Genomic DNA, 27975 nt, shown 5'->3' with positions numbered 1-27975 from the left:
GCCGTTAGGCATTGGTAGGGGTATGATTATGTAGAAGTGTTGGGGGGGGGGAGGAGCGCCATCACCTCCCCCAATTATTTAAGGGTAGTCTGGTAAAGGATTCTGGGGGGCGTGGCCTCGTCCGAAGCCTATGGAGGTCAGGGCCTAAAGCGCGCCCCCGAGCGGTGACCCAGGGGGAGTCCCTAGTTGATGTGCATCAGCAGGGCTCCCCCTGCAGGTGTTAACCCTTCCCGGTCTTCAAGCAAACAGGCTGAAACCAGATAGTTGGATAGGACCAATGCCTAAGCCAATACTGCTCTTACCTGTAACCAATAAAGTTGTGGCCAATTTTAGCCTATTAACCTAAAACAACGGTGTCATGTGTCTTTATTCTTACTGGGGGAGGCGGGAACTCGCCACGCAACTACTTTCACTCTTTTAAAACAAGGAAAACCTGGCTTTCTCTGTGGAACTATGTATAAGGTCACTTGTAAAAGTATGATTCTTGAGCCTATAGCGTGTGTGCATGCTATCTTGCATTGTGGGTGTTACGGAAACTACGGGGGGCACATCTTTAAAGCTGTTAAATGTTACAAATGTTATGCATAAATGTATCCTTTTGACTTGACATCTCAGGGAAGTTACCTAGCTTTAAAAATCATATAAAATCAACTCCTTTCCCAGTTTCCTTCATTCCACTGCCAATTTGCCTCATTGGCCAAGGACTTGGAAACCACTCGGTCCCCGCCGTAATCCCTCAAGCAGGAGGTCACATGCTCACAGGAAGGTACAGTACTCATAGGTGTCAAAGGCAAAGGCACTCCTCTGGACTTGCCCAGGTGCCAGACTATGCAAACCAAAGTTCTATTGTCCCTTTGTAGTAGGTGCTTAGAATGTACTTCCCAATACATATCCTGTATCCACCTGCTGCCCCAACACATTCCTCCTATGTTGATCATGTATAACCCTCCCCTTTTCTGATGTAGCAATGATGTAGTGATGATGCTTAATGAACTGTATGCTGGGATAAGATAGAAACTTTTAAAAGTCCTTGTCACCCCATCCTCGGGGTTCAATATTTCTCTTTGAACCTGTTGTGCAATCAACTTTGATCTACAGCTATTTGCTCCGGTTGGTGGCTGGACTCCTTCCTTTATTCCGCAGGGACCCGCGGGCTCTGTCCGACCAGCTGGGGTACTGAGCAGCCTTGCACCTAGATTTTTCCATAACATGGGAATCTTGGGGTCTTCCATAATCCCTGAAGCCCAGGGTCTGGTGGGCAGGGTGCCCATCAGGGAAGCGCCTGAAGGAGTTCCTCTCCCAGAATCTGCAAACACTATTGTCTTAATCACCCTAGAAGTTTGCCCTGTTTGCTCAGGTACATAAAAGAAAACTCCGGATCCTGCTGACAGTGGCGTAGCGTGGGTTCTCAGCACCTGGGGCAAGGCAATTAATTTGCGCCCCCTAACCCGGGGCAAGGCAAGTAATTTGCGCCCCCTAACCCGTGGATTTTAGCACTCGAGTCTCTTCCGCGCCCCCCCCAGATGTTGCGCCAGGTGCAGCAGGCCCCCCTGCACCCCCCACGCTACGCCACTGCTCCCACCACAAGTCTTCAGGACAGCCATCCGAAGGCTGGCGCGGGGAGAAGGTCTCTCCGCCCCACCGCCAGGCTTCGGAGGAGGTCCGAGGACAGTGGGGTTCCTGCTTCCTCGAGGAGGGCTGGCCAAACGCGCCCCCCCAAATCTTGCGCCCGGTGCAGCCGGCACCCCTGGCACCCCCCACGCTACGCCACTGCCTGCTGAGCATCTCTGTAATCATGCTGACTACCCCACGAAACCCTATTTCCAATGTCCATGCTTTGTGCAAACTCTGTCTGGAACTGTGCGAAAACATGCTCATATTCAGGAATGGGACACCCAGCCTGCCTGACCTCACCTAGTATTTGATGTAATCCTGACACTTATCCCAGGTGATCTGGCAGAAAGGAATGCCCTCCCCCATGCCAAAATGCAAACTTTTAAGAGGAGTTGTGTTCAGTGGCGTAGCGTGGGGGGTGCAGGGGGGGCCGGCCGCACCGGGCGCAACATCTGGGGGTTAGGGTTAGGGGGCGCAAATCCACGGGTTAGGGGGCGCAAATCCACGGGTTAGGGGGTGCAAATTACTTGCCTTGCCCCGGGTGCTGACAACCCACGCTACGCCACTGGTTGTGTTCCTTTGTTTTGGGTCCTTCACCTCCTGACAAAGGGGGCGGGACTGTGTTGCAACAGATAATGAAAATCAGCCTTGCTTTCCATGGATTTCTGCCTCAGTTCATTAATCTCTGACCAGTAACAAACTTGGAGAACTGGGCCATCAAAAGGGATGCCCCTATTATCTGCTAACAGTTACCTGTTCTGTCTCCACAGTTTCTTTTATGTTTCCTGAATCTTCCAGCCTTCAGCTTCCTGGGATGTCCACAAGTTCTAATGTTAGGGGAGAAGGAGAAAACCTTTTCTCTATCTGCTTGGGCCAAGCATAATTTTATAAACTCCCATCATGTTGCCTCTCAGTCTCCTTTTCTCTAAACTGAAAAGTCTTCCTGTGCTTCTGTTGGGGGGCATTGTTGAATGTTGACTATTTCTACATGCACGATTACGTGAAAACAATAAAAATAAAAACGGGGGGTGGATTCTTCGCCCCCTCCGAAAGTACGCACTTCCTTGCCAGAAAGAAGTTGAAGAGAGATGTCATCTACAGGGAGCCCAGAGCCATGAATCTGGCCCAGGAATTGGCTGCCCTGCAGCTGTGAGAGGAGACGACATTAATGGCATTTTTCCAGCTGGAAAAATAGGCACAATTCTTGATCCCGAACCCCTGCGGTCAGCCACCCCTGCCTGGCCTCCGATCGCTCTTCTCCTTGAAGAAAGCAGGGGCCTGAGAACACCAGCTGCCCTTTTTCCAATCTAAACCAGATTACTCTGACCTCAGCTATGCTTCCAAGGACCCCAGACACACATTCCACGACTCATTGCCCTGCACTGACGGGTTTTTCGACACAAGCTCAACAGAGGCATTGTGTGAGTGGGCAATGTCCTGGAATAATTCGCGGGCAATGCCTCCCGCAAGGATTAACCAGGCACTGTCAAGCCAAAGTAGCAGCCAGTTTACTTACAAGATCGCCCTTCCCTACACAAATACAATGATGAATTGATTGATTGATTGATTGATTGATTGGTGCCCCAAAGTCCATCTTTCACCAAAAGTCCAAACCTGGGCAAACATCCAAAACCTCCCTGCTCTATGGCCTGAGTCCAAGACTCGACCCCCCCCCACACACACACACCGAGGTCAGCCCTGAACAATTATTAATATTTATTTATTATGTGCTCATTAGCAAAGCCCTTTAATGAGAAGTGGATTGAGGGCCAGCCTTGATAGAAGATTCCACCCTGTTGCAGAATCCAAGATTATGCACGGTTAGCATACAAAATTATAGAGGCAAAGGGGGCTTTTAAAGACCCCAAAGGGATCTGCATTCCAGGGACCCAGGAGGCCAGAAATATTGGAATTCCAAACCTGAGCAGCTGAAATTCCTGGAAGGGTTTGGGCCACTCCCATTCTGATCAAAGAACCTCCTTGCAGAACATTTAAAGCATTGATGTGCCAAAAGACCTGGGGGGTGGGGGGCCTTCTGCGTTTTGTTTGATCTTTGCTATTGACAATCAGTTATTGACAATGTACTTTTGAAAGCAGAATGGGGAGATAAAAATTCACAAAATTTTCAGAGGTGGGGGTGAGGATTTACTCTTATTGCTTTTAAAGAAAATCCATGTGGAAATATGTATATTTTTCAAGGTAAAAGGAATGATTTCTCCCAAAATCCATTAAGAATCCCATTCTTGGTGGCTTCATAAGAACCCTGCAGGATGAGGCCAGTGGTCCATTCATTCCAGCATCCTGTTCTCACAGCGGCCAACCAGATACTATTCATTGGCTGCCCACAAGTTAGATACTGTAGATCCTTTTAGCTTATGAGATATTTTCCCCCAAGATGGGCCATTTGCCAAACCCTTGAATAAAGGTAAAGGTAAAGGGACCCCTGACCATTAGGTCCAGTCGTGACCGACTCTGGGGTTGCAGAGCTCATCTCGCTTTCTTGGCCGAGGGAGCCGGCGTACAGCTTCCGGGTCATGTGGCCAGCATGACTAAGCCGCTTCTGGCGAACCAGAGCAGTGCATGGAAACGCCATTTACCTTCCTGCCAGAGCAGTACCTATTGATCTACTTGCACTTTGATGTGCTTTCAAACTGCTAGGTGGGCAGGAGCAGGGACCGAGCAATGGGAGCTCACCCCGTCGCAGGGATTCGAACCGCTGACCTTCCGCTCGGCAAGACCTAGGCTCTGTGGTTTAGACCACAGCACCACCCTTGAATATTAGCCACAAAATAATAAAGACTAAGGGTATTCCAGAGTTTGGCAATACAGTGCTCTTCTCCACTGCACATGGTGGGACTTACTTTTGAGTAAATATGCACAGGGTCCTTTGAATTCCAGCCATGTCCCTTGAATTCCAGTCATTCCACACCATGCAAAACAGCCCCTCCGTCCCCATCTAGGGGAATCCCAAAATCTTGAGTACTGAGATGACCATGCAGCTCTTCAGAAATGGGAAAAAGGTGGGGGGAGAAAAGGGGACTGGCCCCCAAAGTCCATTCAGCAGGCAAAACAAACTATGTAATGAATTTTGTTTAAAAGGTCCCCTCACATCTGCTGAGTGTCACAAGACGGACGGTCTTGGCTGAGGTTTCGCGACTTGGCAGGGCCTCTCACATCGAAAAACCCAGGGATATAAACAAGGCATCCTGACATGTAAACAGCCTTGTAATTAATTACCACACAGCTTGAAATTAATTGCGGCGACCACGCCCCACTGGGGGGGGTCTCCCCCTTCCACCTTTCTGAGCCGAAGGGAGAGAAAGACCAACAACAGGGGTCACCCGTCTCAGAGCCAAAAGGGAGACACAGACTGTTCCAGAGTGTTCGAGCTCAAATATTCAAAAGAACCCATCTTTCCCAGGACATCTACCCGAATCCAGATGTATGGACTGCGACAGCTTCGGGTCTGTTCTTCATCAACCTAGGGCCTTGGAAGATTTACATGATGCAAATGATTTAGGTGAGGTATTAACAGGAAAGTGGCTAAAGTCCAGGAGAGAGACAATTCCCCTTTCCAAGTTCCAATAGAGGCTAAAAGCAGTGCTCAAGCAGCAAAGATTTTCTTTGTGTCTACTGCAGGGAGCGACATATGGAATTCATGGCTAAGGATAAGAGAATAAGAATAGCCCACTGAATCAGGCCAATGGCCCATCTAGTCAGGATCCTGTTCTCACAGGGCCAAGCAGATGCTTGTGGGGAACTTGCCCAATCCACTCTTAAAGCCATCTAAGTTGCTGGACATCATTGCTTCCTGTGAGACTGAGTTCATGTGCGGCTCCCTTTGAAGGTGACCTGGAAACTGCAACTAATCCAGGAATGTGGCAGCTAGACTGGTGACTGGGAGCGGCCGCTGAGACCAGCAGTTCTGAAAGACCTACATTGGCTCCCAGTACATTTCCAAGCACAATTCAAAGTGTTGGTGCTGACCTTTAAAGCCCTAAACGGCCTCAGCCCAGTATACCTGAAGGAGCGTCTCCACCCCCATCATTCTGCCTGGACACTGAGATCCAGCGCCGAGGGCCTTCTGGCAGTTCCCTCGCTGCGAGAAGTGAGGTTACAGGGAACCAGGCAGAGGGCCTTCTCGGTGGTGGCACCTGCCCTGTGGAATGCCCTCCCAGCAGATGTCAAGGAAATAAACAACTATTTTACTTTGAAAAGACAACTGTAGGTGGCCCTTTTTAGGGAAGTTTTTAATGTCTGACGCTGTATTGTTTTTGATATTTGGTTGCAAGCCACCCAGAGTGGCTGGGGAAACCCAGTCAGATGGGTGGAGTATAAATAATAAATTATTATTATTATTATTATTATTATTATTATTATTATTATTATTATCATCATCATCATATATGTAAACCCATAAACTCATAGAATCGTAGAGCTGAAAGAGATTGTGAGGGTCATCATCATCATCATCATCATTATATATGTAAACCCATAAACTCATAGAATCGTAGAGCTGAAAGAGATTGTGAGGGTCATCTAGTCCCAGCCCCTTCAATGCAGGAATCAGAGCTAAAAGTTCCCTGCCAGGTTGGCTACCCAACATCTGTTGACAGACCTCCCACAAAGGAGAGTCCAATACCTTCCTTCCTTTCATTCTAGCCAGTCTTCCAACATTCAGCTACAATGGATGTCCTTGAGTCCAGTGTGATAGGAGTTGGAGGAAAATATCACCTCCATCTTTTAATTTTGTGACTGCTGTCACCACTGCAGACGGTAACAGCAGTCATGAAATTAAAAGATGCCTGCTTCTTGGGAGGAAAGCAATGACAAACCTAGACAGCATCTTAAAAAGCAGAGACATCACCTTGCCAGCAAAGGTCCATATAGTTAAAGGTATGGTTTTCCCAATAGTGATGTATGGAAGTGAGAGCTGGACCATAAAGAAGGCTGATCGGCGAAGAATTGATGCTTTTGAATTCTGGTGCTGGAGGAGACTCTTGAGAGTCCTATGGACTGCAAGAAGATCAAACCTCTCCATTCTGAAGGAAATCAGCCCTGAGTGCTCACTGGAAGTACAGATCCTGAAGCTGAGGCTCCAAGACTTTGGCCACCTCATGAGAAGAGAAGACTCCCTGGAAAAGACCCTGATGCTGGGAAAGATTGAGGGCACAAGGAGAAGGGGACGACAGAGGACAAGATGGTGGGACAGTGTTCTGGAAGCTACCAGCATGAGTTTGACCAAACTGCAGGAGGCAGTGGAAGACAGGAGTGCCTAGCGTGCTCTGGTCCAGGGGGTCACGAAGAGTAGGACACGACTAAACAACAACAACAACATCACCTCCATCACTAACATAGAACCTAGGCATTGTAGCTCTTAGCCATCCAGAGTGCTAGCCTCCTGCATTTTCTCTTCCAAAAGGAAACCAGCCCCCAACTTGGGGGGAGGCCAGCAGGCCACAACAACTGTGGCCCACCAGGCATTTAAAGAGCAAAAAAAACTCCCAGTGCAGAGAAAATTGCTGCTATCAGCAAAAGCTCTCCCAGGTACAGGGGAAGGGGGAACGGTGCCGTGCAGCTGCCCAGCGAAGCTGTGTTTATGTTTGGGAGTGAAGAGTGAAAGTATGGAGACAGAAGGGCCAATTACCCCATCTGGAAGCTGGCAAGCGAGGAAACCAGGCTGTAGGGGGAACAGATCAAGTTCTAAAACACTCACACTTTTTTCCACTGACTTCATTGGGCTTTGGCAAAGGCCCAGCCATTCAAGAGCAGCCTCCATGGCCGTCCTGGGGTTTTCATTGAGTAAAAAAAAGAAGTCGCATTTCCAAAGGATGGGAGCTCCCTCAAAAGAACAAGAGTTTCCTCGGGAACGATCTTTCCTCTTGTATTAGACACCGCAGCGAACTTGGCGAGACCTGACACAACCTCCCGTTTTCCACCGCAGCTACCGTCAGTCTTTGGAAATGCTGGACCCCTTGCCATCTAGCCAGCCCAGGCTCATTGATGTCACGATGTCTAGATTAATCCACGGTCGGAAGCTTTCTTTCTGCCTCCCTCTCCTGCATGGTGTGGCTTCCATCGCACACCATCTGTGGGCCTGGGGATCTGGCAGAAGGCATCTGCATTCTGGAATCTCCTTTCTCTCCATCCCTGTTTTGCAGCCGCTGGAACCTGCCTTTGCCATTGCAGAGTCTGCTACCAACTCTGTGGTGACATGATCTGACTGTCAGTCTGTGTCCTTGCATTTGGCAGATTTCCAGTGGAATCCAAAGAACGGGGAATGCCTCATCATCAATGTTGTAATAAAGCGATTCCATCTCAGAATCAGGAAACATGACAAGTTACTGATGTTTATAGACTTTTGGGGAGCATTCTGAGGTTGTCAAACTTTGAGATGGCGCCCTGCCATATGAAATCTCATATCTTATAACATAGTTTTTGTGCTGATCACACTTCTCCCTGCCTGTCCAAATGCAGCTCTTGGCATGCCAAGGTGCCTATTCAGACTCCTCGCCCCATAACCAGCATGACAAATCTTCAGTGGGGAAAAGTTTCTCCAGCTCTGCGATTCCAGACTATGCACTCTGCTATAGTTGAAGGTCGCAATGCCAGATTCTGCCCAAAGAGAGACTCTGTCAGGGTGTGAGTGTGTCATGCACCTGAATATTTGCCCTACTACTGACTTTTGTTTGTGCTGTTTATGAGGACATTATTATTATTATTATTATTATTATTATTATTATTACCAGGGAACAGGCCCCATGCCATTTCTGCAAAAGTGGCCTGTTTTGTCTTTCAAGCATCAGTTTTAAGGAGAAAAGTTTGTGGGGAAGCAAAGTCAAATTCTTCAGTGCAGTAAATTCCTATTTGACAGCATGCCTTGCTTTAACAATTCTTTCAGCTGTGCAACGTGTTTTATTTTGGTTGCATGTATATTGCTTTGTAACGGCTTTGGGTATCCAAATAAATAAATCACACCAGCAGCGCCTCTGAATTGAGACTGGCTTCCTCTGTGGCTTGGCAACAAAGCAAGCTCCTCCGAGCTCCTCCACAATTGATCCTTCCTTGGCCATTCTCCCTGCTCCTTAAAGGACCCAGTGAAGATCTGTGGGGTGAAGTGTGGGAGCCTTCGAAGCCTCTTGTCTGCCATTTGCAGGGCAGGTGCAAAGAGGCATTTCAGACTGAAAGAAGCAGGTTTCACATTCTCACTTCCTAAAACAATATGCTGGGAGATTCACAAGAGATTAAAGAAAGTCCTTCTTAACACAGAACACAGTTAAACTATGGAATGCTCTGCCACAGGAGGCAGTGACAGCCACCAACCTGGATGGCTTTAAAAGAGGACAGGATAAATTCATGGAGGAGGAGAGGGCTATCGATGGCTCCTAGCCAGGATAGCTCTGCTCTGCTTCCATAGTGGGAGTCAGCAATGCTTCTGAATACTACATGCTGGAAACCAAATAATCATCATCATCATCATCATCATCATCATCATCATCTCCCCAGCCACTCTGAGCGGCTTCCAACCAAATATCAAAAACAATACAGCATCAGACATTAAAAACTTCCCTAAACAGGGCCGCCTTCAGGTGTCTTTTAAAAGTAAAATAGTTGTTTATTTCCTTGACATCTGCTGGGAGGGCGTTCCACAGGGCAGGCGCCACCACCGAGAAGGCCTTCTGCCTGGTTCCCTGCAACCTCATTTCTCGCAATGAGGGAACTGCCAGAAGGCCCTCGGAACTAATCCAGAATGCGGCAGCTAGACTGATGGCCGCTCCCAGTCCCCAGTCTAGCTGCCGCATTCTGGATTAGTTGTAGTTTCCGGGTCACCTTCAAAGGTAGCCCCACATAGAGCGCATTGCAGTAGTCCAAGCGGGAGATAGCCAGAGCATGCACCACTCTGGCGAGACAGTCTGCAGGCAGGTAGGGTCTCAGCCTGCGTACCAGACGGAGCTGGTAAACAGCCGCCCTGGACGCTGGACACAGAATTATCCTGCGCCTCCATGGACAGCTGTGAGTCCAGAATGACATGAAGGGAGTGCTTGAATCCTGCTTGCTGGTTTTACTTTGGGGTATCATCCTGGTGAGAATAGGATGCTGGACCTGACGGGTCATTGGCCTGATCCAGCTGGCTCTCCTTATACAAACTGAAGCTTAGCTAGCTTTTGAAATTCAGACTGTTCTGAATTTTGCTATGCAGTCCTGCAGATAATCAGTGTGAAAATGCATACATTAGATTACAGTGTGCATAAACAAAGGCATATATCAGTGCAAATAATGTACCAGATGTGTTGCATTAAGGGAACTTGCATGGGGAAATGTGCATTTTGCACTAAAAGGCTGATGAATTTTCACGAGGCCATTAAAAAATAAATCACAAGCCTATGTAACTCTCTTGAGAACAGGAGACTGGGAAAATGAGCAGAGGTGGGAGAGATGTCAGGGTAAGAACAGAGTCCCAAATTACCTGATTTTAAACCACACAGGTAAAAGCTGATTCCCTAGATAAACGACTTCAGAGCCATTTCTACTGAAATCACTGAGACTCACATCCAAGCAAGCAGACTTTTCGGAGAGCAGTGCCCGCCAACACCAGTCTCCTGGCAGCCTCTGTACCTGAGTGGTCCAAGCATGATGCTCAAGCTGAGCCCAGTTTCCAAAAGCGGCAGCTCAGCGATTTGCGAAAACCAAGTCCCCTTTCCGACACATCTGGACTGCATTTGTGCAACGGCAGTTTAAAAGTGCATTAAAGAGATTCATCTGCTCTCTTACCACCAGGGTTTTTCCACTCGTGGGTTTTAAAGTTTTCCAACACTATACTGAAAGTGCTCTAAAAAAATCCCAAAACAGTGACCTTGGGAGAAGAGTTCCAACTCCCCCATTCAAAAAAACATAAAAAGGAAATCCAGTTTAAGATCTACTTAGACAAGCACTGGTTTTGGACACAGAGAGGTAATTTTAGTACATTTGCACTCTTCCTCCAATGAGCTCAGAGTTATCACCCCAGTTTTATTTTACAACAACCCTTTGAGGTTGGCAAAGCAGCTGAAGTTGAAAATTGCCAGTTAGTTCCTAGCAGGGCTATTTTTTCTAGAAAAAGAAGTGTCAGAATTCACCATAAACATGTTGCTTGTTCTTTTACAATAGCCCACCTGACAGGGGCCAGTATCCCCATATGGGATAGACCCACACATATCTACTTTGTAACTTAAGTCTGCCTTCAGGGATCCAACTGTGAACTGATGATGTGAGTAAACTTTTATATACTTTACACAAGATTGTCGTGTGTTTATTCTTTTAAGAGGGATATAAGGGAACTTTTCAGGGACCTAACAGTAAGAGGCTTAAACAAGCCTGCAACCAGCTATCTGCTGTGCATTTAAAAGGAGAATGTAGGACTCTGCTAAGTAAAGAAATGTGCTAGCGCAAGTTAGCAATGATATTAATAAACAATATAGCCTCTCCTGCCTCCCTGAACATTCACCCAAAGGTGGAAGGGAACCCTTTGGATTGATCTTGATACAGAGCTTCTCTTTCTTCAATCGGTATAAGAAGAAACAGAGAGGAAGAGAAGCAGTCTCGCCTAGGGGCAGAACCCTGCTCTGGAGGACAGGATACATGCCTGGCCCTCTGCTAAAGTGGCAAACAAAACGTAGGATGCAAAGCTCAAGTTACAGGACCTCAGTGACCCAGAATGGGAAGCCAGATCATTCCTCTGCCTTTTCCAGAGGTCAGTAACTGGGTGAGGGCTCCAAGCATAATGAAGAACAACGTTATAGTCTGTGCTCCCCCAAAGATTGTGAAATGAGGCAATGGCTTTCTGCTGAACAAAAAAACCCTCTCTCCTGGGTCCTGGCTGAAATTTGAGGGCGTTCCCTCCCCAGCTGGAGAAGGACCACCTGTTCATATGACACCTCACACCTGACCGGCTCCCAGTGACCCATGCTTCTCCTGCTGCCCAAGAAAGTCCCAATTTACAAACCTTGCTGGTTGGACACAAAGCTTTATGGTCCCGGGAACATCGGTGTGTGTGTGTCTAAGATGGAGTTTTAAGAGTCGACTGGTGAGGTCAATGGGAACGGTGCCCAGTGTCTGTCAAAGCCAGGACACTTCATCAGAGGGCTTTTAAATGTGAGTGCAGGAGATTTCTGGCCAAGAAATGTGAACATTTTTTAAATGGCAAATAGGTGGTGATATCAGCGGAGAGGGGAGGGGGAGGGAGAGGGTTGGATTTGGCCAGGTCCATAAGCTGACGCATACCCAGATTGTATCTCCGCACATGGTGTCGCAAGTGAAATGAAGCAGGAGGCAGTAGACAAATCCTGCAGGATCCAGAGATCCTGCTGGCTGCTTCTTCACGCAGCACCTGGTTAAAGCAAGAGCGTTCACTCCCACCAACTTGGAGTACTGTGTCCAGTTCTGGGCACCACAGTTCAAGAAGGACACTGACAAACTGGAACGTGTCCAGAGGAGGGCAACCAAAATGGTCAAAGGCCTGGAAACGATGCCTTCTGAGGAACGGCTAAGGGAGCTGGGCATGTTTAGCCTGGAGAAGAGGAGGTTAAGGGGTGATATGATAGCCATGTTCAAATATATAAAAGGATGTCACATAGAGGAGGGAGAAAGGTTGTTTTCTGCTGCTCCAGAGAAGCGGACACGGAGCAATGGATCCAAACTACAAGAAAGAAGATTCCACCTAAACATTAGGAAGAACTTCCTGACAGTAAGAGCTGTTTGACAGTGGAATTTGCTGCCAGGGAGTGTGGTGGAGTCTCCTACTTTGGAGGTCTTTAAGCAGAGGCTTGACAACCATATGTCAAGAGTGCTCTGATGGTGTTTCCTGCTTGACAGGGGGTTGGACTCGATGGCCCTAGTCGTCTCTTCCAACTCTATGATTCTATGGATGGCTTTCAGCATCAATGGCTACTAACCACAATGGCTTTGCTCTACCTCCCCTGTCCAGGAAATGAGGTTTCTGGATGCCAATTGCTTTGAATCACAATTGGGGAGAGTGAAGTTGCTCTCAGGTCCCGCTTACAGGCTTCCCAACATGAAAATCTGCTTGGCCATGTTGAGAACAGGATGCATTTAAAAATGTGCATTTGGAGAGAAAATGTGCTACAAAATGAGATCTGTCTCTGAGTGTAACTTCACAGTTTAATCACAACAATTTACTAAGTTCTGATCCACTTAATAGGCTGGGAGGTGTGGAACAGGTGAGCTTGTGCTGGAATTTGCAAAGGTCAAATTCCTCAAGCCCAGCCACCTTCAGGGACCCTCAAGACTTGTGTTCCTGTTGTCTTTTTGCAGGTGTGTTGTGCAATGTTTCATTGGCACATTAATAATGGATTTATTCCACTTTATTGGTTGCTCTCTGACACATCCTCAGACTTACCATATTGCTGCTTCATTGCTGTCAGGAGGGGCACTTTTGCAAGAAAGAATTACAGAATCGCAGAGTTGGAATGATCCTCTGCTCCAACTCCCTACAGTGCAGAAGACACTGCTAAGTCACATAAGGCAACAAAAGCAAGTCAAACCCTGTCCCCGCAAAAAAAAATAAAAAAAATATCAAGGTATGAAAAGTTGCAGGATTTCAGCAGGGAGTTACAGTGCATGCACTAATAGGCAATGAGGCAGCATGTCTACCCTAAAACATTTCCAGGTGCAAACAGCATGAAAAGCATGACATATAACTTTCCCAATACCACCACGAGCAAAATAAAATGAACATCTGGAGGGGCTTTCTGGCACCCTGACAGGCAGCATCCTAAGTCGAAGGAAAGAGGCTACGTGCAGATACAACGCTTGCAAGGGCCACCAGGGGTTGCTGGCAAGTCTGCCGGGAAGGCTGGACTCCATCAGCAACAAAGCTTCATCAACTCCTCAAGTTGTCCTTTAGGAAATTTGGTGCTGGCCAAGGTATGAATCTCCTTTCCAGGCTGGTTTCCAGGATGTCAGTAACTGGAGAGAAGGGTGGACATTACATATGTTTGTCAAGACGCAGCAAGTTAAAATGGGCAGGCCACACGTTCTTCTTTGCAACTCTGCGGATCAACATCAAAATAATCATGTGTGGGTGACCCTTTATGCCTCCTATGCATTTGTCTTGGTCCCTGTCGCCAGAGGCTTAGAGGACAGGCAGTTGCAGCTGTTCCTCAACACAGAGGAGATGGTTAAACTCTGTCCTTTTCCTGCTCCAACAGGATGCAGCTGTCAGGCAATGTTGTTCAGGAAGGGGTTCCACTCGAACACAGCCGATCGCGGCTCTTTCGCTTTCCCGAAGTCTGCAAGTGAGCTTCTGAGATCCCATGAAATGATATCTTCTCGGGGACAAGATCTTCCTAATTCTGTATTTTCAAAACTGACCTCCGGGGCAAGGGGGATCTTCCGCGGACTGCATCTCCCTGCCCAGGGCACCTGCTTCCTTTCCTTTCTTCTGCCCTGCACTTGGCCACGAGGTTCATAGAATTGTGGAGTTGGAAGGGAGCCTCCTGGGTCATCTAGTCCAGCCCCATTGGTTTGTTCACGGTACTTGCAAATCCTGCCTGCCGCTCATCACTCTGGAACTGAGGCGGCTTGTGTGGTGCACCGAACGGCGAGTTCTGCTCTTGGCAAGCCAGTCAGGCTGGACACTGGGATGAAACAGCTTAAACCTGGCCATGTTGCACTTTCCTATGTTGCTTTGTGTACATCTTTTGATGCTATCACTTCTGTTACTATTTTCAGGTTCCAGTTACAGATAGGTAGCCGTGTTGGTCTGCCATAGTCAAAATAAAAAAATTCCTTCCAGTAGCACCTTAAAGACCAACTAAGTTAGTTCTTGGTATGAGCTTTCGTGTGCATGCACACTTCTTCAGATACACTGAAACAGAAGTTGCCAGATCCTTCTATATAGTGAGAAGGTGGGGAGGGGTATTACTCAGAAGGGTGGTGGGAATGGGAGATTGGCAGATAGCTGAGATGAGCCTGTTGACGACTCTTAACGACTGCAATAGGTCTTACAGGAAAAGGCAAGGGGTGAGAAGGTGAAAAATGGCTAGTCATGTATAATGAGATAAGAATCCAATGTCTCTGTTCAGACCAGGTCTCTCCATGGTTTTAAGTTTGGTAATGAGTTGCAATTCAGCAGCTACTCTTTCCAGTCTATTTCTGAAATTCCTTTGTAGTAAAACAGCTACTTTGAGATCTTGTATAGAATGTCCTGGGAAATTGAAGTGTTCTCCTACTGGTTTCTCTGTTTTGTGATTCTTGATGTCAGAATCTTTGCAGAATCTTTGATGTCTGAACAAAGACATTGGATTCTTATCTCATTTCTCAGAGACATTGAGCCTGTTCACTGGGGGAGATAGGAAGCTCAGAGCACTTGTTCTTTAGATGTCCCTTTTATGAAGAGGCACGTAATGAGACCATTGATCCCCTGCTGGTGAGGCTCGCTGACCTCCCGGAAAAGCAAAAATTCGACCTTTTCCTGTTAGGCAAAGATCAGAAGACGACGCGGATGGTCCCCAGATTCTGCGTACTGATCTTTAGGCGTAGACCATCTGCCAACTTAAACTAGTCTGTTAAGAAAATCCCCAAACTTGGTTCCATGGGTGACTCTGGGTCAGCTCCCTGCGGTAGTTTATCTTAAAGTTAAGTGTCTAAACACTTATTTTAAATTTATTGTTGTACATTGTTTTAATTGCTTGTTTTCCTTCTGGGACTGTACCCCAAGTGTGTTTTATAAGCTGGTCTCCCACCATAATAAATTATCTACCAGTTTGATATACCTCTCTCATAAGAAAAGCTCTGCAGGATCAGGCCAGGGGCCCATCTAGTCCAGCATCCCGTTATAGAATCATAGAATCCTAGAGTTGGAAGAGACCACAAGGGCCATCGAGTCCAACCCCCTGCCAAGCAGGAAACACCATCAGAGCACTCCTGACATATGGTTGTCAAGCCTCTGCTTAAAGACCTCCAAAGTAGGAGACTCCACCACACTCCTTGGCAGCAAATTCCACTGTCGAACAGCTCTTACTGTCAGGAAGTTCTTCCTAATGTTTAGGTGGAATCTTCTTTCTTGTAGTTTGGATCCATTGCTCCGTGTCCGCTTCTCTGCAGCAGCAGAAAACAACCTTTCTCCCTCCTCTATGTGACATCCTTTTATATATTTGAACATGGCTATCATATCACCCCTTAACCTCCTCTTCTCCAGGCTAAACATGCCCAGCTCCCTTAGCCGTTCCTCATAAGGCATCGTTTCCAGGCCTTTGACCATTTTGGTTGCCCTCCTCTGGACACGTTCCAGTTTGTCAGTGTCCTTCTTGAACTGTGGTGCCCAGAACTGGACACAGTACTCCAGGTGAGGTCTGACCAGAGCAGAATACAGTGGCACTATTACTTCCCTTGATCTAGATGCTATACTCCTATTGATGAGGCCCAGAATTGCATTGGTTATCCCAGTGGCCAGCCAGATGCTCCTATGGGAAACCAGCAATCAGGATTCGAACACAAGGCCAACGCTCTTCCCTCCTGTGGTTTCCAGCAACTCAGAATCATTTCTGCTTCCAGCTGTGGATGCAGAGGATAGCCATCCTGGCTAGTAGCCATCAATAGCCCCCTCCTCCTCCTCCTCCTCCATGAATTTGTCTCCTCCTCTTTCAAAGCCATCCAAGATGGCGGCCATCACGATCTCCTCTAGAAGCACAAATCCATCATTTAACGACGCCCTGTGCAAAGAAGCATTTTCTTTTGTCTGTCCCAAATCTTCCAACATTCAGTTTCTTTGGATGCTTCCCACTTCTAGTGAGGGAACCGCCAGAAGGCCCTTGGAGCTGGACCTCAGTGTCCAGGCAGAACGATGGGGGTGGAGACGCTGCTTCAGGTATACTGGACCGAGGCTGTTTAGGGCTTTCAAGGTCAGCACCAACACTTTGAATTGTGCTCAGAAACGTACTGGGAGCCAATGCAGATCTCTCAGGACTGGTGTTATGTGGTCCCGGCAGCCACTCCCGGTCACCAGTCTAGCTGCCGCATTCTGGATTAGTTGTAGTTTCTGGGTCACCTTCAAAGGTAGCCCCACGTAGAGCACCTTGCAGTAGTCCAAGCGGGAGATAACCGGAGCATGCACCACTCTGGTCAGACAGTCTGCAGGCAGGGAGGGTCTCATCCTGCATACCAGATGGAGCTGGTACACAGCCACCCTGGACACAATGGAAGTCACCATTGCTCTGAAGTGTGACTATCATACTTGGAAGAGCTTTTGTTCCTAGGTCAAGTTCATCCCTTTTGTTGCGTGAATTGAACCAGTTTTAATTAGAGTTTGAATAAATGCGCAATGAATTCTGCTATTCTCTTCCTTAGTGGGTCTTGCTAACTATTCTGAATGATGCTTTTTTGTAGGGCAAGGGGCACTGGGGGTGAGTTGATGCAACCAAGGGGGGCAGTGGACCAAAAAGGGTTTGGCAACCGCTGCCCTGAAGTAAAAAGCCCCAAATGTTGTAAGCTCTCCCCACAGGGGGGCTGTTCCCTCCCCTGACGCTTGGAGACCAAAATGCATCATCTGGGGTGGGGTCTGTTTCTGGGATGTCCCAACCTGGGCTCAGGACTCTGCAAAAGACTTGCATTTGGAATCAGGCAGTAATTCTCAGGAGCTCTGGTGCTTTTGCAAAACGCAGTACAAGCAGCAGCCCTTTTCACCAACTTCTTTGCTTTTATTGAAAAAGAAAACAAAGCATTTAGACTTCAAGTAATTGTGATTATCCTAGTTCTAAGTTGGATTCCGACCTCAGGCAGGCTACTGCTTATACTCCATGGGTAATCTTGGATTCCGGTCCTGTGTTTAGACTACATCCACTTGGGCTCTGCATCCAGAGGCAGAGAAAGGAAGGCCAGGAACCTTTGTGGGAAAAGTTCCTGTTCGCTCCCAAGCTGCCTCTCTGCGGCTAATGAGGTAAGGAGAGAGAGAGGGAGAGAGAGAGCTCTCACAATGCCATAAAGCGGAAGGAATGCAAAGCATCTCCTGAAGGCGACTCATTAAGGCATCAGCTACAAGCAATTCAAGGGCTTGCGGAATTGGCTAGCCCAGACCTGGCACGGCCAACATTACGTGAGCAAACACAAAACTCCAAAGCCGCAATCCCGACGGTTCAGTGGAATCGACCATTCATAAGTTCCTGGTACGAAGCGCCAGGGGGGAAAAGGGATAGTTTGCTTGGCAACGATGAATACAGATCTGGGCTTTTCTCTGCCCAAGGAGTCAGGCTGGATGCCAACATCCTCAGTACAATAGAATCATAGAAGGGGCACCCAAAGGCCATCCAGTCCAACCCCCTGCAACGAAGCAATTGTGGCTGAAGAACCACTGACAGATGACCATCCAACCTCTGCTTAAAAACCTCCGAAGAAGGAGAGTCCAACACCTTCTGAGGTCATGGAAACATGGAACTGTAGAGCTGTAAGGGGCCCCAAGGGGTCATCTAGTCCAAACCCCCTGCGATGCAGGAGTTGCAGCCAAGTGCGGCTACACAAGAGCCCGGCACATCTGCATTACTGGCCTCCCAAGCCCTTCCCTGCAGCTGTCAGAAGCAACCGCCTTCCCTTTTATGAGCAAAGCCGATAACAGCGTCCAGGACCTCCGTGCGGCAACCGAGGGCAAATGAAACACAAACACAAGCCTTAATAGAGCTTTGCTGATGAGAAAAACTGATTTCTCGCTAATGCACAACAGGCTGGCTGTAAGCGCTCTGGAAAGCCTGCCAGGAGGAAATTTCCCTGCACGAAAATAATATCTCGCGGGCTGCAAGCAATTAAGAGCCCGGCGTGCAGTTGGAGATCTTGAAGGCACGTTTCGGAGGGCAGGAGATCCCATTTCACCTAGGCGGGGATAGCGGACAAGTGTCTGGTCCACCTTTTTACCTGCCACATACTTCTCTTGACACCAACATGTGTCATGCAAGAGATGCCACCAGCCGGCTCTTGAAGCAGGCGGGATCGGAAAGGTCTTCTTCTTCTTCTTCTTTGGCGATCCCTCGTTGCCGAGTAAGATTGTCTTCCACAAGCACGGTTTTAACAATGAGTCTGTAAGTGAGTGTGGAGGCCAATTCTGGATCCACACGTCTTTCCACAGTGGGGACATTGGTTCCCGGGTGGGAGTTGATCACGGTGTGGATTTGCCAAGCGTGCCTTCCTCTTAGCACTTTTCTCCCTTGTGTCCTGAGTTCGAGTGTCTTCAATGCCCATGACACGATCCTGTTGGATCAGGTCAATGCCCCATCTAGTCAAGAATCCTGTTGTCACAGTGGCTGGGGCATAGCAAGGGGTGTGTGTTGGGTGCAGTCCGCCCCAGGTTTCACCACTGAGGGGGGGGGTGAAAAAATGGTGGGTGGAACTCGGGGGGGGGCCTGCAGTGCACTCAAGCCACACGTCTCTCCTGGGAGTGACGCATGCTCCGAGCTGCCCCAAACAGCCCGCCCATTGCCTCCCCCACAGCTGTAGGACAGTTGAGTGGGAGGAGGCAGGCAGACTCCTTGGAGGCCCCGCAGTGCCCCATGGGAAGCTGGCCCCGCCCCTTTGCGCAGGGCACATGCGCCGCCCAAGGTGCCCAATCAGCTTGTGTGACGTTAACATATGAGAGTGCTGGAGGTGAAATAGTTAAACAGGTTACCCAATCAGAACCCAGGGGGTGGAGTCAGAGGGACTATAAAACCAGCTCTGGGAGGGGCGAGTTCGTTGGGAGTTGGGTGGTTGGTTGGAGTGGGTGTGAACTGGGATAGAGTCTGTGGTTAGGTGGAGTTAGTGTAGAGAAATAAGCTGAGTCAGGAACAGTTAGGATCTAGGAAGAGAAGTCAATATCTGAGAGGTGGTTTAGTGAGTGAGAGCAGGTAGCGGAAGTTATAGGTCTGGATAGGCAGCCCATGATTGTAATTGACCGATACCGTTTATGAAACCACACGCTTGTTAAACTGCACTAAATAAACAGAAGTTTATGTTCCAATTTAACCCTGCCTGGACTCAGTATTTTACCAGGTGGGGCCTAGGTGGTGGCAGTGAGAAATAAAGTGGGATCAATAGACGGTGAAACATCCAGGGACCCTGTGTGATTGCCACAGCTTGCTCCTTAGCCCTCTCATCCTTCATGAATTTGTCCAATCCTCTTTTAAGGCAATCTTGGTTCGTGGCCATCGCTGCTTCCTGTGGGAACACGCTCCACAGTTTTACTATGTGTTGCATGAAGAATTCATTTAGTTTATCTGTCCCAAATCTTCCAGCCTTTAGCTTCGTTGGATGTCCTTGAGTTACTGTGTTATGAGGGAGAGAAAACCTTTCTCTGCATCCTTTTATAAACGCCAATCATGTCACCCCTTGCTTGTCTTTTCTCGAAACTAAAAAGTCCCAAACGCTGCAAACTTTTCCTATAGGGGCGTCACTTCACCCCCTTAACTGTTTTGCTTCCCCTTACAGTATTCAAACTTTTCCCAACTCTACAATATCCTTTTTGAGTTGAGGAGACCAGAAAGTGTACACCGTATTCCAAATGCACTTGCACCATAAATTTGTGTAACAAATATGAGCAGCTTTATTTTCAATTCCTTTCCTAATGATCCTTAGCAGGGGATTCTCCTTTTTCATGGCCGCTGCACACTTGGTCACTATATCGATTATCTTACTATATCGCCAGAGCCATGGAAAGGTTAGCAAAGCACAGTTTTGTGGTTTTTAAAAAATGAAAGAAAGAGGAAGCAACACATCTCTTTGATGGCTTTGAAAAGAGGATTGGACAAATAGATTAATAGAGTATAGCCACTGAGAGACCTAATGCCTTCCTTGAACCTTCACTTCAGAAGCAGTCTCTCCTTCCTTGGAGATTTTAAAGCAGAGTTTGGATGGCCATCTGTCATGGATGCTTTAATTGAGATTCCTGGACTAGATGGCCGTTGGGTCCCTTCCAACTCTACAATTCCACTATTCTCACTGCTCTGAGACTGGGGTGGCCAGTAATGTATTTTTGGAGAGCTAATTCATTGCTGCTTCTCCTCTCAGTTTTTTTAAAGAACCATCTCCCAGACTGATGTCCTCTAAACACGAACCCTGCAGACATGCCCAGGATTGTGCTGTTAGTCATTTAGGAAACACAGTGAAGATGTGCCTGGAGATCAGATTTCAAAGTGGGAGAGACATGGGGCTTTACAACTGGGTGTTCCCCTCTCAAAGTGTGAGAGTTGGCTGCTCTACAGCGGAGGAGCAGAGCTTGGAACTCACAAAGGTCCAGGACTCTTAAAGCAGATCAATCCTGCGCTGGTTCTTGTCCCAGAGCAGAGCTCTCCTTCTGCCCCATCCAAGCTCCACCACCCCGTGGGGAAGGTCCACCTTTAAACCACACAGCCTACACTCTCTTTGCTGCCAGGATTGGTCTTGCGTCTCTCCCCAGGTGCAATATGGGTAGAGAACAAGACTATGGTGGGCAGCAGTGGTGGCTGGTAAACCCTGGACCTGGTGGTCTGTGGCCAAGGAGGTTGTGTAGGTGAGCCCAAGGAATCCACATGGAAGAGGCCATGTTGTTGTGGTTTGCTTCCCACCAACTGGGTTGGCTTAAAAAAACCCACACCATTAGGCAAATTCATGGAAGATGGAGTACGCTCAAGAACTTTGATTGGCAGAATTGGCACTACTTACAGGTGCCACGTAACACCCGTTCCACATTGGTAAGAATTCAATCTTCAATTCCTGTGGAACTCCCTGCCTATTGAAATCTGGCAGTGGCCTTCACTGTACTGTTTTCGGCACCTGCTAAAAACATTCCTGTTCATAGGAGCCTACCTAGAAAGATGAGATATTTTAATCTGTTTTAGTATCGTGATTTTTGTATTCTTTAAAGTACTGTTTGCATTTTTCTTGATTTTACTGTTTTAGCAAACCGCTTTGAGGTTTTTTAACAACCAAGCGGTGTATGAATTTTATGAAATAAGATATAAACCAACTAATGGCTTTCAGACATGATGGATATGTTCTGCTGTCCTTGGAGGTTCTGGAGATTGCTGCTCATTTGCATTTGACCTCATAAACGCATCTTCGTATGCAGTTTTGGCAAACAGGCACGTCCTTGCAAGACATTTCTCCCTAGTATAATGTTTTCTGAAGTTTGCGAGCTGCACACATAGTCATTATTATTATTATTATTATTATTATTATTAGTTCTCACCCCCCTGGAGATTCAAGCCCCCAAGCCTGGAGAGGGCCAGGAAAACCTAGAGACTTCAGACCTCCGACCTGGAAGTCTGGCAACCCTACTGGGGGTGGAGGTTGTGGGGAGCACCGGTCACTGCGCCCCGTTTCTCTAGCGAGGGCAGTTTAATCTCCAGGCCAAGCGGAGAGTCTCTTACAGAGGCTAGCACAACTCCCTGCTTTTTTATAGGGTTGTTTACTCCTGTCCCGCAGGGCTGGAGGCCAGCTGAGTCACGCCAGGCTGCGTCACGATGCTTCTGCTCCGACGGCCGTGGGATTCCTAAAAGTGTTTTCCACTTGGGAAGGCAGAAGCCGCTGCTTATCTCGCCTCTGCAATTCAAGTTCCAATTCCTGAACCTTGGGAGGCCGAGAGTAACTCCCCAGAAGTTCCTGGGGGAGAAGTGTTGCCTCCTTCCAAACTCTGACAACTCAGCTGTAGTGGAAGATCACAATGGTGTGCAATTACTCAGGAATGAGCATCATTTAAAAATGTGCGCAGAGATACATTCCACTATCCAGCTAAGGGCTTATGCAACTTTCCCCAATCTGATACTCTCCAGATGTCCTGGACTGCAATTTCTATCAGCCGTGTTGCCTGGGACTAACAAATCGTGGTCCAAAAGCTCTGTCGATGGATTTGTTCAATTTCATCAAATTTAGACACCGCTCAATTGCAAAAAACAACAACACGCGACAACCTCAAAGCTGTTTACAACACCCAGCAACCGCAAAGTTGTTTACAAAGAGAACAAAACAATAAAAATATAAATAAAAGCAACATTGAAATCAGCAGAAAACTAAGATTAAAACATACATGTACGTTCAACAGGTCTGGGCAGGCTTGTCTAAACCAGAATGTTTTTAGCAGGAGCAGAAAAGGGGACAGTGAAGATGCCTGCCTGAGATCAATAGGCGGGGAGTTCCAAAGTGTCCATGCTGCCATGCTGAAAGACGGATGTCTTCCAAAGCAGATAAAAGAGAAAAGAAAGGAGTGCAGGAGTGAAATATAGATCCCCATTCCAGCCACATATTTCATTTGCATGTAGAAAAACTACAGCTCACCATCCAACTTTTGAAATTGCTGCCTTGAGATTCATATTTGATTTCCAGTCAAAAAGGGGGGAAATGGAAAACCTCAAGGAATCGCCTTTCTCTTCCCTTTGAGTGGAGATGTCTTAAGGAGCTGCAATACTGTTGGCTAGAATGAAACAAACCAGAGCCAATTCTTATCCACATTCCAGTTGCAAGCACGCATGTCGATGAGCGTGTCTCAAAGCCAGTTGTCATACAATGAAAACCCGTTGTTTAAATGCATTCCCAAGTCCTGTAGGTGTAGAATCTGCGTGAATCCAGGGTTTGGTGTGAGTTTGCTTGGAGTGAGGCCTTGGCCCTGCCATTTCTCTTGATTCTCAGGGCTGTCCCAGGAACACGTGGTATCATAAGAAACAATGCCCCTGAGCATGTGAAGACTGCATTTGCCTTCCACCACAACAGTCTCCTGGCCATATAATCTTTGGGTATCCATCATCCATGGAATTGTTTTTCTGAACAGTTCTAAGCCAGAGGATGCCACCCCCTCATGGGGCAGTGAGTTCCAAAAGTTAACAAAGTTCTAGTGCTATGTGAGAGGGAGGGAGGGGAAGCAGCCTTTGTTGAGCAGCAGGACAGGATTTTCAAGTTGAGTATTCTGGGAGGCCAAATGAGACCTCCGAGTACCATAAGCACAACACCAGATCTCCTGCAGCTGAAAGAGGAGAAGACCACCCCCCAAGGCAGAAAACTGAGAAGGCAGCACAGGAACTGGAGAAAACAGACACTCTCCGCCACCCTTTGTCTGCATTTTGTGGGTGCCTTCTGTGGGAAAGGTCAGGGTGGCAGGAGAGGATATATTGTTTATTAATATCCTTCCTAACTTGCACCAGCAAGTTCCTTTACTTTGCAGAGTTACATTCCCCTTTTTACATGCACAGCAGATCTTCTCTCTTTCTCTTTGGCGATCCCTCGTAGCAGAGTCAGATTGCCTTCCATAAACACGGTTTTAACAATGAGTCCCTAAGTGACTGCAGAGGCCAATTCTGGATCCACACATCCTTCCACAGTGGGGACATTGGTTTCTGGGTGAGAGTTGATCACGGTGTGGATTTGCCAAGTGTGCCTTCCTCTTAGCACGTGTCTCCCTTGCGTCCTGAGTTCGAGTGTCTTCAAAGCCCACAACACCTTTGGTAAAGGCTGTTCTCCAACTGGAGCGCTCACAGGCCAGTACTTCTCAATTGTCAATGTTTATAATTAAGGAACAAAAGAAGAAAAGGCACACTAATCTAGGAACTTCCTCTCTGCCCAGAACATTGGAGGCTATACACCACACCCCTCAACAGTATTTATAGGAACTCAAACACCAGACTCTGCTCTGTTCCAGTAACAAGAAGCCGAAAGCACCAGCCTGAAGATGACGAGTGAGACCTCGTCGAAACGTCGCACAGACACCCCGACTCTTACACGGGAAGACACCCGAAGACACCAAAACCTGCATTCCTGTACCCGTGAAAATCTACGAAAGCATATATATACACACACACACACACACACACACACACACACAGTGGTGCCTCGCAAGACGAAATTAATTCATTCCGTGAGTTTTTTCGTCTAGCGAATTTTTCGTCTTGCGAAGCACGGTGTCGGAAAAGTTTTGGAAAAGCTTCAAAAATCGCCAAAAACCTCAAAAAGGCTACCACACCGCGTTCTATGAGTTGCTCCTCGAAGTCAAGTCGCAACTGTATTAACGGTGTTAAGAAAAAGGAAACAAACTTGCAAAAAACGCAAGGCGTTTTCGTCTTGCGAAGCAAGCCCATAGGGAAATTCGTCTTGCGAAGCAGCTCAAAAACCGCAAAACCCTTTCATCTAGCGAGTTTTTCGTCTTGCGAGGCGTTCATCTTGCGGGGCACCACTGTATATATAATTGGTTTTAAAATACAAAATTATAAAACAAACCACACAATTTATCACAAATACATTCTTATTGGACTTCCATCAGCACCTCTGATAATCCTCCGTCTTATTCACTTCTTACGCATTTCCTAACTTAATATTGCCTTTACTTTCTTAACATATCCCAAACTCCTTTTATTTCTAATAGCTACTACAAACTAATGATCTACTGGATTGCATGAGTGTTAAATCTCCCACTCAGCCATCTAGACACTACATAGATAAGACTCTCTCCACACACAGAGTCAGTCAGTCAAGCAGGAGCGGAAGAGTAGAAGAGCAGTTTCCGCCCCTCCTTTCTCAAAACATCAGATCAGGAGATTCTGTCAATGGGAGGGGTGAAAATATCAACACCTTCTGCCCGGACACTGAGGTCCAGCTCTGAGGGCCTTCTGGTGGTTCCATCACTGTGAGAAGCAAGGTTATCAGTGTGAGTAGTGAGCCGCCCTGAGCCCAGTTCTGGCCAGGGAGGGCGGGATATAAATAAAAAGTTGTTGTTGTTATTATTATTATTGAGAAACGTGAAGAGATTAAAAAGCATCTGGATGCACATTTGGAAAGGTGACTCTGATTCTAAATTTTCTCTCCTGCCTTTGATGTAAACTTGTTGAGCTGACCTTGCGACACTGTTACTAAAAATCAGCACCCTTCTATATTTGCATCTCGGTCACTATTCCCCAGATGTGCAACGATGGGCGATTCTATTTCAACCCCGAGGTTACCAATTTGTATAATTATATATTCTTAAGAGTGACGGAATTCTAGCCCTCATCGTTTCACCTTGCAGTGTCATCCGTTACTCAGCCAAGGCAAGGTTGCTGGTAGCAGCTAGCCATTCCCCAAGGACCACATCAGCTGTAACCACCAAACTTTCCATGGAAGCCCTTTATAGAGATGTGCTTTTTATAGATGCTGCTTAAAGGATCAGAGACCTGCTGGGTTAAGAAGGAGCTGCTAACAGTCTCCTAAGTTTATGCAGGATAGAAGATGATTGGTAGCTCTTGAAGGCATGCAAGCCAAAAAGGGTTTGAGAACCATTAATTCCTTATCTGAAAGCTCTCATTTCATTCTCCACATACAGCTGCCATGTGTACAGTTTGCATTTCTTAGGAATGGACTAGGAGGAACAAATCGCTTAGATTGCAAGGCTAGAAATTAGCCAAAGCCATCTCTCAGGGCTGAGCTCTAATGCATTTTTTCCCCCAGGGCCATGAAAACTTCAAAGGCGCTTTATGAAGCACATTTGTAAACTAGAAGAGTTCTGGAAATAACCCTGGAAAAGAGATGATGGCTTATTAAAATAACAGGGATGCAACGTTTTCAAAACAAGCCCACGGATAACCCTGTGCTACAGGGCGAAGTTATTTTCCAGTGAATGTTTTGCAGAGCAACCGGAGCCTGTGAAGAAATGGGTCCCGAGAGGCAGGTCACTCATCGTCCAATTCCAGGGAAATTTGCGCCACAAAGATCTCATTCCCAGGCCCTGGACCGACATGGACCAGATCGATCTTTATCTACTTCTCCGTAAGCCTTTTGGCAAACAGGCTCCTGTGTGGCTTGCAGGGGGAAATAGGGTCATCTCTCATAATCCAAAGGAAAAGATATTAGCCTGAGAAATGAACAAAACCGGTATTCTAGCAATATAAACCCAGAGGGTGTGACTGCCTTCGGAATAATGTATCCCGTTCTGGTCACCTCTCCTAAAAATGGATATTGTAGAATTGGAAAATGTTCAGAAAAGGGCAATGCAAAAGTTTGGGGGGGGGAGTGAGCCCCCTATGAGGAAAGGGTGAAGCCTTTGGGACTTTTTAGTTCAGAGAAAAGGTTTGTAAGAGGCAGGGGTTCACTCGCTGCAAGAAGCCAAGTTACAGGGAACCAGGCAGAGGGCCTTCTCAGTAGTGGCACCTGCCCTGTGGAATGCCCTTCCATCAGATGTCAAAGAGATAAACAACTCCCTGACTTTTAGAAGACATCTGAAGGCAGCCCTGTTTAGGGAAGCTTTTAATGTTTAGTAGGTTACTGTATTTTAGTGTTTTGTTGGAAGCCGCCCAGAGTGGCTGGGGAAGCCCAGCCAGATGGGCGGGGTATAAATAATAAATTATTATTATTATTATTATTATTATTATTATTATTATTATTATTATTATTTTACATGTTATAAGTTTATAAATTGAATGTGGAATATTATAATATAATATATAGGAGGGTGAGGGATGGTGGAGGGAAGTCACAAAGGTTTTAATGTTTGTAATCTAGGTTGGTAGTGTAATATGAATTTTGTTTTGTGTCTATGTGTTTGTTTGTTTGTAAATAAATTTTTCTTTAAAAAGAAAAGAAAGAAGAAGTTTATAAAGTGATGCCCGGCATGGAGAAAACAGACAGAGAAAAATTATTCTCATTCACTTATAACTCGTGGATTCAGATCACGTAAACGAAATGACTTATTCACGCAGTGCATTGTTAACCTTTGGAACTTGCTTCCATAGGAGGCAGTGATGGCCACAAACTTATATGGTTTTAAGGAAGGATGATGGCTCCGCTCTGCCTCCATTGTTGGAATCAGTAAAGCTTCTGAATCCCAGCTGCTGGAAATCACAGGAGGGAAAAGGGTTCTTATGGTCAAATTCTGCTTGCAGGGCATCCACCTGGTTGGCTTCTGTGAGAACAGGATGCTGGACTAGACGGTGCATTGGCCAGATTCTGCTCTTCTTACTTTCTTATGTTCTTAACTCCCTTGGCCCAGCACCTCTGTGCCTCTCCTTTTTTAAAAAACGCCTGACAAAATTGCAGGATTTTCAAAAGCGACATTATTTTAAAAATATAAGGAAAGGCCCATTGAAGCCATTGTCCTGTTCTCACAGGGGCCAACCAGACGTCCATGGGGAACCAGCAAGCAGGATCCGAGCCCAGGCACAATTCTCCCCTCTTGTGGTTTCCAGCAAAGCCTCTCCTCCTCCCAGAGGGGAGGTGTTGCGAGTGGGAGCCGTTCCCATGTCAGCAGGGGGCCGTATTTGGCTCCCTGTATCATTTTCCCGGCTGCCGCGCTGCGCCCATCAAGCCAGCCAATAGGGTTGGCTTGGGGGCGGGGTCTAACCGCATTCAAGCGGCCGCAGCAGCCCCGCACCTCATTCTGTATCCTGGAGTTGAAAATTGTGTTTTATTAACGAC

General features: G+C 47.2%; 1 protein-coding gene across 2 annotated transcripts in view; it reads right to left on the bottom strand.

Annotated features, from left to right (window-relative positions):
* Positions 1-27975, bottom strand: part of P3H2 (prolyl 3-hydroxylase 2) — a 114359-nt gene that overhangs the window by 72679 nt on the left and 13705 nt on the right. Inside the window, exon 1 of one of the 2 annotated variants that reach the window (XM_082224144.1) lies at positions 7331-7755. The exons of the other annotated variant lie outside the window; for it this stretch is intronic. Coding sequence (XP_082080270.1) covers positions 7331-7393 — 63 coding nt within the window. The 5' untranslated portion in view covers positions 7394-7755. Of the gene's footprint in view, positions 1-7330; positions 7756-27975 lie in introns of those variants that run through there. 2 annotated transcript variants of the gene reach the window in all.

The sequence above is a fragment of the Podarcis vaucheri genome (genome assembly GCF_965113315.1).
Source record: "Podarcis vaucheri genome assembly, chromosome: 5".
NCBI classification, from domain to species: Eukaryota; Metazoa; Chordata; class Lepidosauria; order Squamata; family Lacertidae; genus Podarcis; species Podarcis vaucheri.
The sequence above is the reverse complement of the archived record's forward strand: the minus strand, read 5'-3'. Positions and strand labels throughout refer to the sequence as shown.